At 43.4% G+C, this 19,308-nt stretch overlaps 1 protein-coding gene across 4 annotated transcripts in view; it reads right to left on the reverse strand.

The window, feature by feature from the left end:
* Window positions 1-12,721, reverse strand: part of LOC140200777 (serine/threonine-protein kinase 32A-like) — a 329,027-nt gene extending 316,306 nt beyond the window's left edge. For 3 of the 4 annotated variants that reach the window (XM_072264378.1, XM_072264377.1, XM_072264380.1), the window contains exon 1: window positions 12,204-12,721. In XM_072264378.1, the coding sequence (XP_072120479.1) occupies window positions 12,204-12,255 (52 nt within the window). In that variant the 5' untranslated portion in view covers window positions 12,256-12,721. Of the gene's footprint in view, window positions 1-11,056; window positions 11,113-12,203 lie in introns of those variants that run through there. The other variant, XM_072264379.1, reaches the window with a different exon arrangement.
* Window positions 12,722-19,308: the final 6,587 nt, after the last annotated feature.

Consider the following 19,308-nt stretch of genomic DNA (forward strand, 5'->3'; position numbering starts at 1 on the left):
GGGGAGCCGATCTTGACAGCTCTCTCTCCTGTCCCTTCATTACACATCTCCAAATGCATTGTTTTCCTTATCTCTCTCTCTCCTGAAGACAAGTGGCAGACCAACTGCTGATTCCACTGGTGCCAGCACAGGACAGCTACATCGTAATCTATGTGTATTCTTGTCACAGGCCCCATATCTATGAAAGGATGTGTGAGCAGAAGAAGTTTATGAGAATGATCCTGGGAATGAAAGTGTTAATATATGAGTAGCATTTGATGGCTCAGGACCTCTACTTGCTGGTGTTTAGAATAATGAGAGGAGATCACATTGAAAGGCCCGGACAAAGTGGACCTGGAGAGGATATTTTCTATAGTGAGTGGCCAGGACCAGAAAGCACAGCTTCAATACACAATCAGAGTCAAAACCAGGTTTAATATCACTGGCACAAGTCATGAAATTTGTTCTTTTGCGACAGCAGTACATTGCAATACATAATAAACTATTAATTGCAATAAGTATATATTAAAAAAGAATATTAAGTTCAGTAAGGTAGTGCAAAAAGAGAGGGGAAAAAACTGAGTTATTGTTCGTGGGTTCATTGTCCGTTTATAAATCTGATGGTGGAGGCGAAGAAGCTGTTCCTGAATCGTTGAGTGTGTGTCTTTACGGTCCTGTACCTCCTCCTTGATGGTAGAAATGGGAAGAGGGCACGTACTGGGTGATGAGGGTCCTTAATGATGGATGCTGCCTTTTTGAGACATCACCTTCTGAAGGTATTCTGTCCCTTTAGAAAATAGATGAGAAGGAATTTTTTTAGGCAAAGGGTAATGAATCTGTAGAATTCACTGCCACAGACTGCTGTGGAGGCCAAGATATTGGGTATATTTAAAGCAGAGTTTGATAGGTTCTTGATTAGTAAGTGTGTCAAAGGTTATGGAGAGAAGACAGGACAATGGGTTTGAGAGGGATAATAAATAGTCAATGGTGAACTATACTTAATGGGCCGAATGGCCTAATTCTGCTGCTCTGTATTATGATCACTTGCAACCATGTTGCAGTTTTTATCAATAACCTTCCTTCTTTCATAAAATCAGATGTGCTAATGGGATCATTTTCAAACCTAGTTAGCCTGAAGGGTTGAATGGCTGATTCCCCTTGGCTTTCTTCTGAAATCCCCATCATGACAAAAGACAGTCTCTAGCCAATTTAATATGACATCAAAAAATAGTTTGGAGTACTAAAGACAGAAAAGGCCTTGTGAGCCTCTGGTTGAGAACCAACTGCACCTCTTGCTAATGATTTAAGTGTCCTTGTGATTGTGCCACATTCAATTTCGCTCAGACAAAACAATCCAAATATGGTCGGATGATAGCCGCACAGAGCAAGACCTACAGCATTCAGACAGGGGCTTACTTCTGCTATAAAGATGCAAGGCAATTGCTTTTTCCAACAAAAGTTACATTACCTATCAATTGAAACAGCTTTCAATCTAATTCAATAGCATTATCATCAGTGAGATTCTCTCTCTCTCCCCACTGGCTCAGTAGCTTTGTTCCTCTCTCACCACAGATAATGCCTGACCTGCTGAGTAGCTCCAGTAGTTACTGGTTTAGTTTCATATTACATTACCTGCAGTGTTTTTTTACGACCTGATTAAAAATCCTGAAATTATCTCCACAAAGTTGTACTTCATTAATTAAAGGTCATAGCTACTATTAGGAAAGTAGTCATTAAATCATTGAACTGCTATCTAGAAGTCTGAGCATTAATCTAAAGAAATGAATTTGAATCCCACTCATGGCAGCTTGGAAATTTACTTTCAAATAATTAATAAGTCTGGAGAACAAGCTCGTATCAATGACACTGCCCACAGATTGTTATGAAAATCCATCAAGTCCATAAGGAAAGGAAACCTGCCAATCTCATGCCTGCACGTGAGACCAGACACATCAATGTACTTGATTCAATACTAAAGTATGAAATAGTGCAGAAAAGCACACAGTGTGGGAAAATAAAGGATGGTTAATAAATATAGAAAACAACAGACTTTGAAAATCTGAAATAAAAAGCACTATCTATGGGGACAGAGACAGGGTTAAGCACTATCTATAGGGACAGAGACAAAGTTAAGCCCTATCTATAGGGACAGAGACAGGGTTAAGCACTATCTATAGGGACAGAGACAAAGTTAAGCCCTATCTATAGGGACAGAGACAGGGTTAAGCACTATCTATGAGGACAGAGACGGGGTTAAACCCTATCTATGGGGACAGAGACGGGGTTAAACCCTATCTATGAGGACAGAGACGGGGTTAAACCCCATCTATGAGGACAGAGATGGGGTTAAACCCTATCTATGAGGACAGAGATGGGGTTAAACCCTATCTATAGGGACAGAGACAGGGTTAAGCACTATCTATGAGGACAGAGACAGGGTTAAACCCTATCTATGGGGACAGAGACGGGGTTAAACCCTATCTATGAGGACAGAGACGGGGTTAAACCCCATCTATGAGGACAGAGATGGGGTTAAACCCTATCTATGAGGACAGAGACGGGGTTAAACCCCATCTATGAGGACAGAGATGGGGTTAAACCCTATCTATGAGGACAGAGACTGGGTTAAACCCCATCTATGGGGACAGAGACAGGGTTAAACCCCATCTATGAGGACAGAGACAGGGTTAAGCACTATCTATGGGGACAGAGACAGGGTTAAGCACTATCTATGAGGACAGAGACAGGGTTAAGCACTATCTATAGGGACAGAGACAGGGTTAAGCACCATCTATAGGGACAGAGACAGGGTTAAGCACTATCTATTGGGGACAGGGACAGGGTTAAACCCTAACTATGGGATCAGAGACAAAGTCAAAGTCAAATAAAAGACCTTCAACCCAAAGCCTGTTTCTCTTCCCACACATGCAGTCTGATCTGCTGAGTGTTTCTGGCAGTTTCAGAAAACTAACATCAGTTCTGATGATGTTATCCACATCACATAGAAGCAATAGTTTTTCAAAACGAGAGAGAAAAAGCTATAGTTTTGTACTGTTGCCCAAAAATGTGAAATACTTAGTGAGTCAGGAAAGTGAGATTATATCAGAGACTTCCAGCTTCGTTTTACATTTCTCACGTTCACATTATAACAAATGGATTATCCCAAAAAAAGTCAACAGTATGACAGAGTTATACATATTTACATAATTATACAAATTGTATTTGGGAATGTATGAATTTATTTTGTTCCCCAACTGCTGGAGTTTACCACCACCAACCTCTATCTATGATGAATACAAAATTACAGTAGGTTATAGAAACATAGAAACATAAAAAATAGGTGCAGGAGTAGGCCATTCGGCCCTTCGAGCCTGCACCGCCATTTATTATGACCATGGCTGATCATCCAACTCAGAACCCTGCACCAGCCTTCCCTCCATACCCTCTGATCCCCGTAGCCACAAGGGCCATATCTAACTCCCTCTTAAATATAGCCAATGAACCAGCCTCAACTGTTTCCTGTGGCAGAGAATTCCACAGATTCACCACTCTCTGTGTGAAGAAGTTTTTCCTAATCTCAGTCCTAAAAGGCTTCCCCTTTATCCTCAAACTGTGACCCCTCGTTCTGGACTTCCCCAACATCGGGAACAATCTTCCTGCATCTAGCCTGTCCAATCCCTTTAGGATTTTATACGTTTCAATCAGATCCCTCCTCAATCTTCTAAATTCCAACGAGTACAAGCCTAGTTCATCCAGTCTTTCTTCATATGAAAGTCCTGCCATCCCAGGAATCAATCTGGTGAACCTTCTTTGTACTCCCTCTATGGCAAGGATGTCTTTCCTCAGATTAGGGGACCAAAACTGCACACAATACTCCAGGTGTGGTCTCACCAAGGCCTTTTACAACTGCAGTAACCAATTCTCTATCCACATCAATACCTTACCCCCAGTACCGTGTGCTTTAAATTTGCACACTAATCTCCTGTGTGGGACCTTGTCAAAAGCCTTTTGAAAATCCAAATATACCACATCCACTGGTTATCCCCTATCCACTCTACTAGTTACATCCTCAAAAAATTCTATGCGATTCGTCAGACATGATTTTCCTTTCACAAATCCATGCTGACTTTGTCCGATGATTTCACCGCTTTCCAAATGTGCTATCACATCTTTGATAACTGACTCCAGCAGTTTCCCCACCACCGACGTTAGGTTAACCGGTCTATAATTCCCTGGTTTCTCTCTCCCTCCTTTTTTAAAAAGTGGGGTTACATTAGCCACCCTCCAATCCTCAGGAACTAGTCCAGAATCTAACGAGTTTTGAAAAATTATCACTAATGCATCCACTATTTCTTGGGCTACTTCCTTAAGCACTCTGGGATGCAGACCATCTGGCCCTGGGGATTTATCTGCCTTTAATCCCTTCAATTTACCTAACACCACTTCCCTACTAACATGTATTTCGCTCAGTTCCTCCATCTCCCTGGACCCTCTGTCCCCTACTATTTCTGGAAGATTATTTATGTCCTCCTTAGTGAAGACAGAACCAGAATAATTATTCAATTGGTCTGCCATGTCCTTGCTCCCCATAATCAATTCACCTGTTTCTGTCTGTAGGGGACCTACATTTGTCTTTATGGATTAGTATTGATGATTTCAAATCCCCATCACATCCATTTGAGAACACAAGTTCATTAAATAAATCAGATTCAGCAATGTTGACATTAAACTGAGACAACACGCATCAAAGTTGCTGGTGAACGCAGCAGGCCAGGCAGCATCTCTAGGAAGAGGTACAGTCGACGTTTCGGGCCGAGACTCTTCGTCAGGACTAACTGAGATTGCTAGATTGTTGAGAAAGGCTATCCATTTCATTAAAGTTCTTCAACAAAAGGGTTATTCTTATGCAGTTTAACCTTTATATAACCTCCAAAACCCCAACATGGTTGATTCTGAAATGGCCTTCAATTCAGAACACAGTGGAGTTTGCGATAAGTGGTAGCCTAGCCAGCTAAGGTGCACCTTATCAATTAAAAATGACATGGACAAAAACTGGCCAGTTTCAATGTTGATACATGACATAAGATTTCTCCATCTCATCCAACCCTGTGAAGGTGCCTTTATTGCATTCTCCTCATTGAGTTGATCCAGATTCCCATTTGATGCACATATGCTGCTCACCAGAAACCACTCCACACAGTAGCAAGTCCCATATTCCAACCCCTTTTTGTTTACTAAACTTTGCTCTGAAATCCTTACTAAATTTAATTGTTACTATTCTATAATCTTGTCTTCAGTATCCATGTGTGGAAATAATTTCCCTCCTATCAAAACTTATTATATAATTACTTCATTAATTCACAGAAACTATCTATTATGCTTACTGTGGGCAAATGCCTCCTTAAGCTAATGCATTGTGAGCGATACAGTGAAGAATATGTAGGCCAGTAAACTACACTGAAGAAACAATGTCCAGACCTAAAAATCAGTTCTGTTAGATAGAGAACTCTAGGATCTTAACCGATTAACACATGATGATAAATGTCCACTGCTGGGTGATGAGAGACTTAGAGAAGAACAAGCAGCCAATCGTTGCTGTTGTTAAATAAGGGGACTCACTTCACCTCATCCTTGGTCCTTCTGCCCATGTTCAGATCAAGGCTGTCATACAACCTGGAGCTGGGTGATCCTGCCAGAAACTAAACTCAACATCAGAAACAGATTACTGCTGAGTAACTGTTCTTCTATCACAACCCTTTCTTCATTGTGCTGGTGAATGGTCTGATTAGACAGTAATTGGTCAATAATGGTGGCATTTATCTGGACTGGTAATTTTGCAAGTGCTGCAGTTGCTGGAAGTGGTTCTGGTTCTGGGCCACTGGCTGTTTGGCACTGTAACTGGGAAGCCCCAGAGTTTACAGGGCTTACACTGTAACTGGGATTTCCCTGGGCCTACAGCTTTTTCTGCATCTGGTTTACACACTTGTCTGAAATAGAGAGAGAGAGAGAGAGAGAGGGAGAGAGAGAGAGAGAGAGAGAGAGAGAGCGCGATAGTGAGGGGGAAGGGAGAGAGAGAGTAATACTCTGTGAGTAATACTTGCCTCTCTGATTCTCCTTAAATCTTTTCTCTCTCACTTTAAACCTAGACTTTCCTATCCTAGGGAGAAAGACTGCAGGTATCTACTATATCTATGCCCTATGATTTTATGAAGTTCTATAAGTCATCCCTCAGGCTCCTTTGTCCCAGGGGAAATCAGAAACAGACATAGCTATCCAATCTCTTCTCATAACTCAAGCTATTCAGTCCCAATACATCCTTATGAATATTTTGTGCCATCCTCTCCAGCTTAACAACATCCTTCCAATAGATTTGTGAGTGAATTGATTTGGCGAAAGAGAGACTTCTCTAATGATAACCATCAAAGAGGAGATGAATAGTTATTCATTCAGCAATTCTAGTGGTTGCATGTATTTTGCATTTTGGTGCAGTGTCCTGCTTTTATTGAGGATGGAGATGTTCATGGGGCCTCCTCCTCCTGTTCACAGCACAAATCCATTCTTGACAGATCATGGCTTTATTGTCCCTCTAAACACCATTGTCCTGCCTTCTCCCCTAACTTTTGATGCCCTTAAAAATTAGGAATCTATTAATCTCCACTTTAAATATGCCTAATAACTTGGCCTGCCCAGCCATCTGTGACAATAAATTCCACAGATTCACTACCTTCATCTCTGAAATTCCTCCTCATCTCTGTTCTAAAGGGACATCCTTGTATTCTGAGGCTGTGTTCTCTGGTCCTAGACCCCCGCCCCCCCCCCTCACTGTAGGAAACAGACTGTTAATGTTCACTCTATCTAGGCCTTTTAATATTCAATAGGTTTCAATGAGATCCCACCTCATTCATTCTTCTGAACTCCAGTGAACACAGGCCTAGAGCCATCAAACACTCCACATATATTAGCCTCTTTATTACTGGGGTCGTTGTCATAAGCCTCCTCTGGACTCTAGCCAATGCTAGCACATCCTTTCTTGGATAATGGATCCAAAACTGATCCCAATACTCCAAATGTGGTCTGGCCAAAAGCATTACATCCTTGCTTTTATATTCTAATCCACTCAAAATGATTGTTAACATTGCATTTGCCTTCCTTACTACTGACTCAACCTGCAAGTTAACCTTTAAGGAATCTGCACAAGGATCCCCAAGTCCCATTGCACCTCTGAGTTCTGAATTTTCTCATCATTTAGAAAATAGTCTATACCTATATTCCTTCTACCAAAGTGTATGACCATACACTTCATTCTATCTGCCACTTCTTTTCCCATTCTCCTAATCAATACAAGTCATTCAGCAGACTGTCTGCTTTCCCCTCTTCGTATCTTTGTATGATCTGCAAACGTGGCCACAAAACCATCAATACCATCATCCAAATCATTAACATATAATGTGAAAAGAAGTGGTCCCGAAACTGAACTCCACGGAACTCTCTTTGCCTTCTCGCTGGTCAGCCATGCTAGCATCTGATATGGTCATACAAATATTGTTCCTGCTAGTATCTTTCCTGTAATATCATGTGATCTTATCCTTTTTAGCAGCCTCATGTGCAGCACCTTGTCAAGGTCCTTCTGCAAATCAAAGTGAATAACATCAGACAGGACAGTAATTAGTCAGGTAATACTGGCATTTATCTGGGTGGGTAATTTTCCAAGTGTTGCAGCTGCTAGAAATGATTCTAGTTCCTTCATAAATTGAAGCATTACACAGGTAGATGTGTGAGGCCCAAGTCAAACAGGTTGTCTGATACTGGTTTTCTTCCTTGCTGTTTTAGACAGAATATAATAGTTACGTCCTTCAGGATTCTGGCAACTGAGTCAACAATGCTGCAATAAACCACACGTGGCAATAAACATGGAACATACTCCTGTGCTCGTTCTAATATCACTGCTTCTTTACAGGTGATGTTCAGCATGGACAGATGAACACTAATTCATCAGCAGAGAGACAGTGGCAGACTTCACGGTAAGCCCATACTCATGCTTGACCTTAGGACATGATGCTTCAGTGAGTCAATGTTAAGAACTTTCAAGGCCACTATTTTTTCTTGTATATCACTGTGCCTTCTGGTGTATCTTCAATGCTGATGGAACAGGACAAAGCTGGGAATGATAAAAGGGGTGTCTAGGTGTCATGGTCCGGATCAGGGTCCTTTAAATTTACCCTTTTTATGTTACGATCCGGACCGTTGATTCCCTGTTTTCCTGTGTCCCTTGACTTTGGTGATTAGAGGCAATTAACGCCCAGCTGAACCGGTAGTTTATAGTCTCCGGCTTTCAGCCGTTCGGCATGGGAGCGTTTGAAAAGTCACCAAGGTATGGCGTGCCAATGTCATCTGGCCGGAGCAAGCCTAGTCTCTGCCCAAAGCGAGTGCTGGTAATTCGCCTTTCCTCACCGGAGCAACTTTGTCAAGTTACCTTGCCAAAGCGAGCCTGCAAAGTTTCCTCACCGAGGTGGGTCCATCAGTTAACCTGCCGGAGGGAATCAAGAACCACTGTCTACTGTTCCCGGGCCGAATCGAGAGCTTGCCACTACCCGGAGGCTCCAAGTCGAGTCCTGGCCCTGGCGGCATTCAAGCACCAAGTCGAGTCCTGGCCCTGGCGGCATTCAAGCACCAAGTCGAGTCCTGGCCCTGGCGGCATTCAAGCACCAATTCGAGTCCTGGCCCTGGCGGCATTCAAACACCAAGTCGAGTCCTGTCCCTGGTGGCATTCAAGCACCAAGTTGAGTCCTGGCCCTGGCGGCATTCAAGCACCAAGTCGAGTCCTGGCCCTGGCGGCATTCAAACACCAAGTCGAGTTCTGGCCCTGGTGGCATTCAAGCACCAAGTTGAGTCCTGGCCCTGGCGGCATTCAAGCACCAAGTCGAGTCCTGGCCTTGGCGGCTTTCCAGTTCTGAGTCAAGTCCTGGTCCTGGTAGTCTGTGATTCCTATCTTACCCCCTTGTCTGAATCCCTGCTCTGCCCCTCTCGCCTCTGGCCCTCGTCTGCAGCCCCCGCCTGCACTTCAGTCTAGTTCCATTGCCAGAGCTAGATAGGTACTGTCTGGTGTTCATTCGTGTTGGTCTTGTCTTGTCTTGTCCTCGCCTCCGTGGGGTAAGTCTGGTCACCTTGCCGTTGCCCCGCGGGGAGTCATGACTTGTCTTGTCTTGTCCTCGCCTCCGTGGGGTAAGTCAGGCCATCTTGCCGTTGCCCCGCGGAGGGTCATGAGTCCCGGCCCTATGTCCTGTACCCAAGGAGGGATCCCGACTCTGTGTTCTGTGTATGTGTCCGTGGTTCCATGTACCTGCTTTCCCGAGATCGAGGCTTTGTGTTCCCATGTTCCTCCTCTCCCTAGCCCATGTCATGTCAATGTCTGGTTCTGGGTTCCAAGCCTGAGGCAAGACCCAGGTGCTGGGTCCTTGCCCAGTCTCTGGCTCGGAGTCCATACCCAAGCCTCTTCATGTCTCCTCTAGTTCTGGGAGCCCATTCCAAGTCCTGGCCCAGACCCTTGGTCCCAGCCTAGTTGTAGTCCTCAGTCCTTGTCCAGTTCACTACTCCTACTCCTGCCTAGCTCTCCTGATATCGAACAATAAACTAAATTTAATTAACCTCATAAGATGTGTCTTGCATTTGGGTCCACCCCTGCTCCCAAGGCTCCCGCCACTGTGACACTAGGATGTAGAATGCAACGTATCAACATCAGGTAGATGCTGCTGAGTCCGCAGAATAGGTTTTCCATTTTGCCACGAGTCCTCTGGTGTTCTTGAGGAAGTCTTTGCAGTGCCATTGAGTTTGGATAGGTGTTGCTATCCAGTGCCAGGTTCATACTCCAACCCACTCTCACAAAAGGCTGATAGTACCACAGGCTACTCCTTTTCAGGAGCAAAGTTGGCACCAGAGATTCCTAGTGATCATGGTCAATACCGCTAGTGCAGATACAATGGAACAAGCTTCCAAGAGGAAAGTAGAATTATAACACTTAAAAGACATTTGAACAGGATCATGGGTAGGAAAGGCATACAGCAGGAGTTCCTAACCTTTTTTATGCCATGGAGACTTACCATTATCCGAGGGGCCCCTGGTCTAGAGGAATATAGACCAAATGCGGACAGATGGGACTAGTTTGGATAGACAGTTTTGTTGGCAGGGATGTGTTTGGCCAAATGACCTGTTTCCATACTATATTATTCTGTGACTCTACACCAAATATTTTCTTATTTACTTTCACTATAATTGTGAATTTATAGGCATTTCTAATCCTTGGCACTTGCTAATTTCTGAGATTGCTGTTAAAAGTCAACCACTTCACGGTGGATCTGTATTGCAAATAAGTTATATGAGCTAAGAAAGCAGATTTTCTTCCTTAACGTGATTTATTGTAAACTTCATTCTCACCACTGCTGATATTAGATTTTTTTAAAGTCACGATCTATTTAATTAACAATTTAAATGACTCAGCACACTGGCAAAAAGGAATCTAGTATCCCCAGCATATTAATTCAGGTCTCTGGAGTATTGGCCCAGTAATTCAGCCAAAATGTTGACTTTGTGCATACTTTTTTATAACCTTATATGGCCTGCCTTCAATATGGTACAGAAAATAACCTCAGTCAGCTCAATCTTTCTTCAGAGATCTCAGTTCAGAAATTGTCTTTGTTCATCTGTTCTCCAGCAAGATGACCACTTCTTCAAGCCCTCTCCACCTTCAGTATTGGTTTTATGTCATTTGTATTACACTTTCCAAAAATCCAGCAAACTTCCAGCCTTCTTTTCTGCAGCTTAAAACAAGGGAATTTCCAGTTCAGATAGGAAGCCTGCAGGCTGCAATGTTGATTTTGTTTCTGTCTTCACAGAGGTTGACTGATTTACTGCGTATTTCTAATCATTTTTATGCGTGATTTCTCTTCTTGATTCCCTTCCTGTTGAGAAAACCTTTCATATACTGCTTCACCTCATTCTAAACTCCAACAGAAACCCCTCTACAGTTCCTACTCAATTCCCAGTAGCCATTTCCCTTATCAAGACAAGAATCTTTCCTTACCTCACAAATCCAGACCTTTATATGAAAGCTGCCAGACTTTCATAACGTGACCACCTTCAGTTTTTCTACTCAGAACACAATCTCATTCCTTCAAACTTCTTGAATCTGCTCACATCCCTCTGTTCCCTGCTTGTTCATGTGTACCTGACCTCTTCTCGCTGGACAGATTGAGACAGTGGTTTAAAGAATAAGAAATGGGGTGATATAGACCATGCACAGAAGATTACATTGGCATCACGGTCGGCACAGATATTGTGGGGTGAAAGATTGTTCCTGTGCTGTAATATTCTATACCCGGACTGGCAAAGAGGATAGCTGTAGGAAATTGTATTTTTCAAGTTCTTTATAAATTATTACATATTGGAAATTATCCAATTTTCCTGAAAAACAGCAAACCTCTGCAGAAAACGTGCTGAAGTGCACATTGAAAATTTTTAAAAATGCATATTTAAAAAATCAGTATGCTAGAGATATTCAGGAATTTAGGCAGCATTTTGGGCGAGCAAAATAGGATTATGGTTCAAGAGCAATGAGCTTTCATCTGTTCCGATGTCGGGACTGATCGGAAACTTTGATTTTTCTATTTTCACTCATGCTGCCTGATCTGCTGACTTTTAAAAAGATTTTTTTTTTGTTTTGATCCCTGATTGTGATTGGACTGTGTACACTACTAAGAGATGTAATTAAACCAAATGTCTGTACTATTCTATTTATTGAGGGATTACACACCGCAAGGGCGCTGCTCCGCTGAGGTTGCCTTTCCCCGCGCAGCGCAGCCTAAAATTTCTCTGAACTCTCAAAGCCATTGGATAGTTATATTACTAAGCTAGGAGAGATATGAGCCAAATGCAGACAGATTGGACGGCTCAGTTAAGCAACTCTGGTGACGAGTAGTTTGGTCCGAAGCGCTCGTTTCTCTGCTCTGACCCTGTGCGCTCAGAAACAGCGCGATTCCTTTATTTTCGAAGGACAATGGATCCGTTACATTTTAGGTAGTTTAACGAAACAACAAACCGTGTTTAACACATTCTACTGATCCCATCTCTTCGCTATAGTACACGGTCCTATCAGGGATGGGTGGAAATAGGACATTGTTACAGCTGCTAATAAAAACGACAAAGTTTGTGTTGATAAAACTGAGCCTTACCGTCCTCGTTCTCATGATTCACCGGCGTCTTATGAGAATGATTGGCTCCCATCTTCGTCTCGGTTACATTACCCGGACGGACGGCGGGAGATCAACAGCTGATGTGAGGCATAGGTAATGCTCTGGCGATCAGCCAGCCGCCAGCGAGCAACAAGGTCTCCAAAGCGATGTATGATCAGGCGATGATTTGTCAGCGCAGAGGGACACGAGCAAGCACCCAGTCGCTGCCGCCAATACACTGCTCTTCGCCTCTACCCAAAGAACTTTACCAAAAATCAAAAGACCTCGCAGATCCCTGATCTGATGGTTTTCAAGTACAGTTTCCGAGTTGCTGGGAAGAATTCTCTAGGCGAGGAATGGTTGCATCAGTGTTTCATCTTTGGACCGCCTTGTTGTCAATCTTCTTAATTATTCCGTTTTGGTACGGTTTAGGAGCTGGAAGTTGCCGCTGTATGCACAATGCTGCGTTGGACACCAGTTGCAAAGCTTTCGTCGCAAATGTGTCCGGACCGCCCGACTGTAATCTGTAGAGTTCAGAATGAGTCCCCCCCCCCCCCCGTCTGTCTGTCTGTCTGTCTGTCGCGCGCTCTCTCTCTCTCTCTCTCTCTGTCTCACGGCTGAATGAGAAGATGAGAAGTCAGGCGGTTTAATTGCTGGCCTCTCTGGGGAAAATGCTTTGCGAGTGGAGTACGTATCCCTCGCGAACTACACCAACAGCTTGCCACACGGATAGAGAACAGGTTCGTTTTCTGGTCTGACATTTATTAAAACAAGTATTTCAAAATGTAAGCCAGCTATTCTTCTTGAGATCAGACAACATCTGTTGAGGCTGCAGGTTCTAGGCTTGTGGCTACATTTGTAAGGGTCCCTGTCCATGTTGGCAGACATTCTAGCCAAGCAATCGTTTAAAATTAAGGATATAAACGTAGTGGTGACTTTGCATAAGGGAGAGATGAAAACCACAATTAAAAAGTCTATTCGATCACTGTGCCAACAACGTTGGAAGAAAAAGAAAGAACGGCACTGATATAAAATTGAGAGCATATTGGGTCTCAACTGGGAGATTGGTATAGAAGAAGTTATACTTAACACCTTTATCTATTGGACATACAGTAGCAGGTTGAATAATTCCTTGTTCTGAATTAATATGCATGTTTGAATGCAGTCCCTATGAGGTGCAAAGGAAACATCTCACTGCTAAATTGAGATCTTTGGGACCGACACAGTTTAACATGGAAATTTTAAGAATCACTGCCATCATAATGTATATAAGTGCATATTTGACTTGCTGAAAAGCATTACATTTTTTGATATTATTTGAGTTTTGGGGGGAAGGAATTTGGTGGATATACTTCCTGCTTCTTTGCTTCACACTTCAACTCAGTAGGTGGTGATAATGCCGAGATATTTGCTTCATCCCTGCTGCTACCGGTGAAGCTCTGAAAGACTTGAAGGTAGCTAATGCTTTCTGTTGTTTAAGAAGGGCAGCAAGGATAAATCAGGGGATTACAGGCCAGTCAGGCTGAAATCAGTAGTGGAGAAGTTCTTGGAGGGAATTCTGATGGAAAGGTTCTATTGGCAGTTGGATAGACAGAGTCTGATTAGGAAGAGTTAGCATAGCTTTGTGCATGGGAAGGCATTCAGGCAGTGAATGTTGTCTGTTTAGACGTCAGCAAGGTCTTCAACAAGGTCTCACATTGTAGGTTGGTCTGCAATGGAGGGACAGCTGGTTAGGTGGATTCAATATTGGCTCGGAGGGTGGTGGCTGAAGGGTGTTTTGGAATGGAGGTTGGTACTAGTGGTGTACTTGAGTGTTGGGTAGTGGCACTCTTGTTATTCATTGTTTAATTGCTTTGGATGCAAGAATGCAAGATCTGATCAGTAAGTTTGTGAATGATATAATATTAGGAGATGTTAGAAATAAGTGGCCTAGTGGTTAAGGCACTCGACTAACGACCTGAAGGTTGTGAGTTCGAGCCCCAGCCGAGGCGGTGTGTTGTATCCTTGAGCAAGGCACTTAACCACACAGTGCTCTGCGACGACACTGGTGCCAAGCTGTATCGGCCCTTGCCCTTCCCTTGGACAACATTGATGTCATGGAGAGGGGAGACTTGCAGCATGGGCAACTGCCGGTCTTCCATACAACCTTGCCCAGGCCTGCACCCTGGAGAGTGAAGACTTTCCAGGCGCAGATCCATGGTCTCACAAGATGGATGTCTTAAATTAAATTAGAAACATAGAAACATAGAAAACCTACAGCACCATACAGTCCCTTTGGCCCACAAAGTTGTGTCGAACAGGTCCCTACCTTAGAAATTACTAGGCTTACCCACAGCTCTCTATTTTTCTAAGCTCTATGTACTTATGCAAATGTCTCTTAAAAGACCCTATTGTATCTGCCTCTACCACTGTTGCCGGCAGCCCATTCCATGCACTCAGCACTCTCTGAGTAAAAAACTTACCCTTGACATCTCCTCTGTACCTACTCCCCAGCACCTTAAACCTGTGTCCTCTTGTGGCAACCATTTCAGCCCTGGGAAAAAGCCTCTGACTATCCACATGATCAATGCCTCTCATTATCTTATACACCTCCATAAGGGAACCTTTCATTCCCCATTGCTCCAAGGAGAAAAGGCCGAGTTCACTCAACCTGTTTTCATAAGGCATGCTCCCAATCAGGGAACATCCTTGTAAATCTCCTTGTCGATAGTGGAGAGATTATCATAGGTTTTGAGGTATCTTGATCAGTTAGGGAACTGGGCTGAGGATTGGCAATAGATTTCAATAGAGTTAAGAGTGAGGGGTGCATTTTGGAAAGTCAAAACAGTGTAGAACTTATACAGTGAATGGTAGGGCACTAACAGTGTAATGAAACAGAAGGATTTAGGATTACAAGTGCAAAATTCATTGAAAACAGTGTCACAGGTAGACAGGGTGGCAAAAAAGGTGTTAGCATGCTGGCTTTATTCTGTCAAAGCATCAAGTATAGAAGCTGAGATATTACATTGCTATTATGTAACTAATTCACAAGGTCACACTTGGAGTACTGTGTACGATTTTCCTTATGCTGTTACAGGAAAGAAATGATTAAATTGAAAAAAATGCAGAGACGATTTGGGAATGTTGCCAGGACTAGAAGGTCTTGGTTGAAGATGTCATAGAGTTGTGGAAAACTGTAGCACAGAAACAGGGCCTTCTGTCCATATAGTCAATGTCAAACTATTTAAACTGCCTAATCCCATCGACTTGCACCCGGACCATAGCCCTCTCTACCTTTCACATCCATGTACCTATCCAAACTTATCTTAAATTTAGAAATCAAAATTGCATCTACTACTTCACCTGTGAGTCAGCTGGGGTGATATACTGCGTCCGGTGCTCCCGATGTGGCCTTCTATATATTGGCGAGACCCGATGCAGACTGGGAGACCGCTTTGCTGAACACCTACGCTCTGTCCGCCAGAGAAAGCAGGATCTCCCAGTGGCCACACATTTTAATTCCACATCCCGTTCCCATTCTGACATGACTATCTACAGCCTCCTCTACTGTAAAGATGAAGCCACACTCAGGTTGGAGGAACAACACCTTATATTCCGTCTGGGTAGCCTCCAACCTGATGGCATGAACATTGACTTCTCTAACTTCCGCTAGGCCCCACCTCCCCCTCGTACCCCATCTGTTACTTATTTTTATACACACATTCTTTCTCTCACTCTCTTTTTTCTCCCTCTGTCCCTCTGACTATACCCCTTGCCCATCCTCTGGGTTCCCCCCCCCCCCCTTTGTCTTTCTCCCCGGACCTCCTGTCCCATGATCCTCTCATATCCCCTTTGCCAATCACCTGTCCAGCTCTTGGCTCCATCCCTCCCCCTCCTGTCTTCTCCTATCATTTTGGATCCCCCCCTCCCCCTCCCACTTTCAAATCTCTTACTAACTCTTCCTTCAGTTAGTCCTGACGAAGGGTCTTGGCCTGAAACGTCGACTGTACCTCTTCCTAGAGATGCTGCCTGGCCTGCTGCATTCACCAGCAACTTTGATGTGTGTTACTACTTGTGCTGACAGCTCGTTCCACACTCTCACAGCCCTGAGTGAAGCTCACCTTGAATATTTCACCTTTTACCCTTAATCCATGATCTCTCGTTCTAACCTCCCAACCTCAGTGCTTCCATTTACCCTATCTATACCCCTCATAATTTTCTACACTTCTATCAGATCTCCCCTCATTGTTCTATGCTACAGGAAATAATGTCTGAACCAATTCAAGCTTTCCTTCTAACTTAGATCCTCAAGTCCTAGCAACATCCATTTTTATGCACTCCTTCCTGTAGTTAGGTGACCAAAACTGCACACAATATTCCAAGTTAGGCCTCACCAATATCTTATATAACTTCACCATAATATCCAAACTCCTGTACTCAAATTCCTTGATTTATGAGGGTCAATGTACCAAAAACTTTCTTTATGGCCCTATTTATCTGTAACACCACTTTCAAGGAATAGTGGATCTGTATTCCCAGATCCCTATGTTTTCTGCACTCCTCAGAACCCTACCACTCTCCATGTACGTCCAACCCTGGTTTGTCCTCCCAAACGGCAAATCCTCATGCTTGTCTGCTGTAAGCTTTGATTACACTGTAAGCTTTGATAGTCTTCCTTGCTGTCGACTACACCCCCAGTCTTGGTGTAATCTGCACATTTGCTGATCCAGTTAATTGAATTATCATCCAGGTTGTTGAAATAGATGACAAACAATAGGTGAATCTGAAATAAAATTTAATGGAATCTTGGTGACATTGTCTTCCTGATCTTTTCAGTTAAAAGCCTGAGATATAATCCTAAGTGACTAATCTTCTGGAATTTTTTGAGGATGTAGCTATGAAAACGGACAAGGGAGAGCCAGTGGATGTAGTGTACCTGGACTTTCAGAAAGCCTTTGATAAAGTCCCACATAGGAGATTAGTGGGCAAAATTAGGGCAGAGTACTGACATGGATAGAAAATTGGCTGGCTGACAGGAAACAAAAAGTTGCGATTAACGAGTCCCTTTCGGAATGGCAGGCGGTGACCAGTGGGGTACCGCAGGGTTCAGTGCTGGGACCGCAGCTGTTTACAATATACATTAATGATTTAGATGAAGGGATTAATAGTAACATTAGCAAATTTGCTGATGACACAAAGCTGGGTGGCAGTGTGAAATGTGAGGAGGATGTTATGAGAATGCAGGGTGACTTGGACAGGCTGGGTCAGTGGGCAGATGCATGGCAGATGCAGCTTAATGTGGATAAATGTGAGGTTATCCACTTCAGTGGTAAGAACGGGAAGGCAAATTATTATCTAAATGGAATCAAGTTAGGAAAAGGGGAAGTACAATGAGATCTAGGTGTTCTTGTACATCAGTCACTGAAAGCAAGCATGCAGGTACAGCAGGCAGTGAAGAAAGCTAGTGGCATGTTGGCCTTCATAACAAGGGGAGTTGAGTATAGGAGCAAAGAGGTCCTTCTGCAGTTGTACAGGGCCCTGGTGAGACCACACCTGGAGTACTGTGTGCAGTTTTGGTCTCCAAATTTGAGGAAGGACATGCTTGCTATTGAGGGAGTGCAGCGTAGGTTCACAAGGTTAATTCCTGGGATGGCAGGACTGTCATATGTTGAACGATTGGAGCGACTGGGCTTGTATACACTGGAATTTAGAAGGATGAGAGGGGATCTGATTGAAACATATAAGATTATTAAGGATTGGACACATTGGAGGCAGGAAGCATGTTCCCGTTGATGGGTGAGTCCAGAACCAGAGGCCACAGTTTATGAATAAGGGGTAAGCCATTTAGAACGAAGTTGAAGAAAAACTTTTTCACCCAGAGAGTGGTGGATATGTGGAATGCTCTGCCCCAGAAGGCAGTGGAGGCCAAGTCTCTGGATGCTTTCAAGAAAGAGATGGATAGGGCTCTTAAAGATAGCGGAATCAAAGGTTATGGGGATAAGGCAGGAACTGGATACTGATTGTGGATGATCAGCCATGATCACAGTGAATGGTGGTGCTGGCTCGAAGGGCTGAATGGCCTACTCCTGCACCTATTGTCTATTGTTTATTGTCTATTATTTTTCTAGACTGGAGCTTATTGATATCTTTACACCAAGAATGAGTCTGTCCGCTTAGCTACCACTGCATAACTTCTTTCATTCACTAATTCAACCTTTAGAAACAACCTGGCCAAGGTTGACTGGAAAGGGACACTAGCAGGAAGGACAGCAGAGCAGTAATGGCTGAAGTTTCCATGAACAATACGGGAAATGCAAGACAGATATATTCCAAATAAGAAGAAATTTTCGAATGGAAGAAGGACACTACTGCGGCTGATGAGTGAAGTCAGAGCCAAAGTAAAAGTAAAATACAGGGCATACAAGGAAGACAAAGCTAGTGGGAAAATAGAGGATTGGGAAGCATTTAAAAACTTGCAGAAGGAAACTAAGAAGGTCATTAGGAAGGAAAAGATGAATTATGAAAGTTAGCTGGTGACTAATATCAAAGAAGATAGTAGAAGTTTTCTTAAGTAAATAAAGTGTAAGAGAGAGTTGAGGGTGATATAGGACCAATAGAAAATGACGCTGGAGATATTGTAATGAGAGATGCAGAAATGGCAGAGGAACTAAACGCGTATTTTAGAAACATAGAAACATAGAAAACCTACAGCACAATACAGGCCTTCAGCCCACAAAGCTGTGCCGAAAATGTCCTTACCTTAGAAATTACCCATAGCCCTCTATTTTTCTAGCTCCATGTACCTATCCAGGAGTCTCTTAAAAGACCCTATTGTATCCGCTTCCATCACCGTCGCTGGCAGCCCATTCCATGCACTCACCACTCTGTGTAAAAAACTTACCCCTGACATCTCCTCTGTATCTAATTCCAAGCACCTTAAAACTGTGCCCTCTCATGCTAGCCCTGAGGAAAAGCCTCTGACTATCCACATGATCAATGCCCCTCATCATCTTATACACCTCTATTTGGTCAGCTCTCATCCTTCGTTGCTCCAAGAAGAAAAGGTCGAGTTCACTCAACTGGTTATCATGAGGCATGCTCCCCAATCCAGACAACATCCTTGTAA

The sequence above is a fragment of the Mobula birostris genome, chromosome 7 (assembly GCF_030028105.1).
Source record: "Mobula birostris isolate sMobBir1 chromosome 7, sMobBir1.hap1, whole genome shotgun sequence".
In the NCBI taxonomy this organism is placed as follows: Eukaryota; Metazoa; Chordata; class Chondrichthyes; order Myliobatiformes; family Myliobatidae; genus Mobula; species Mobula birostris.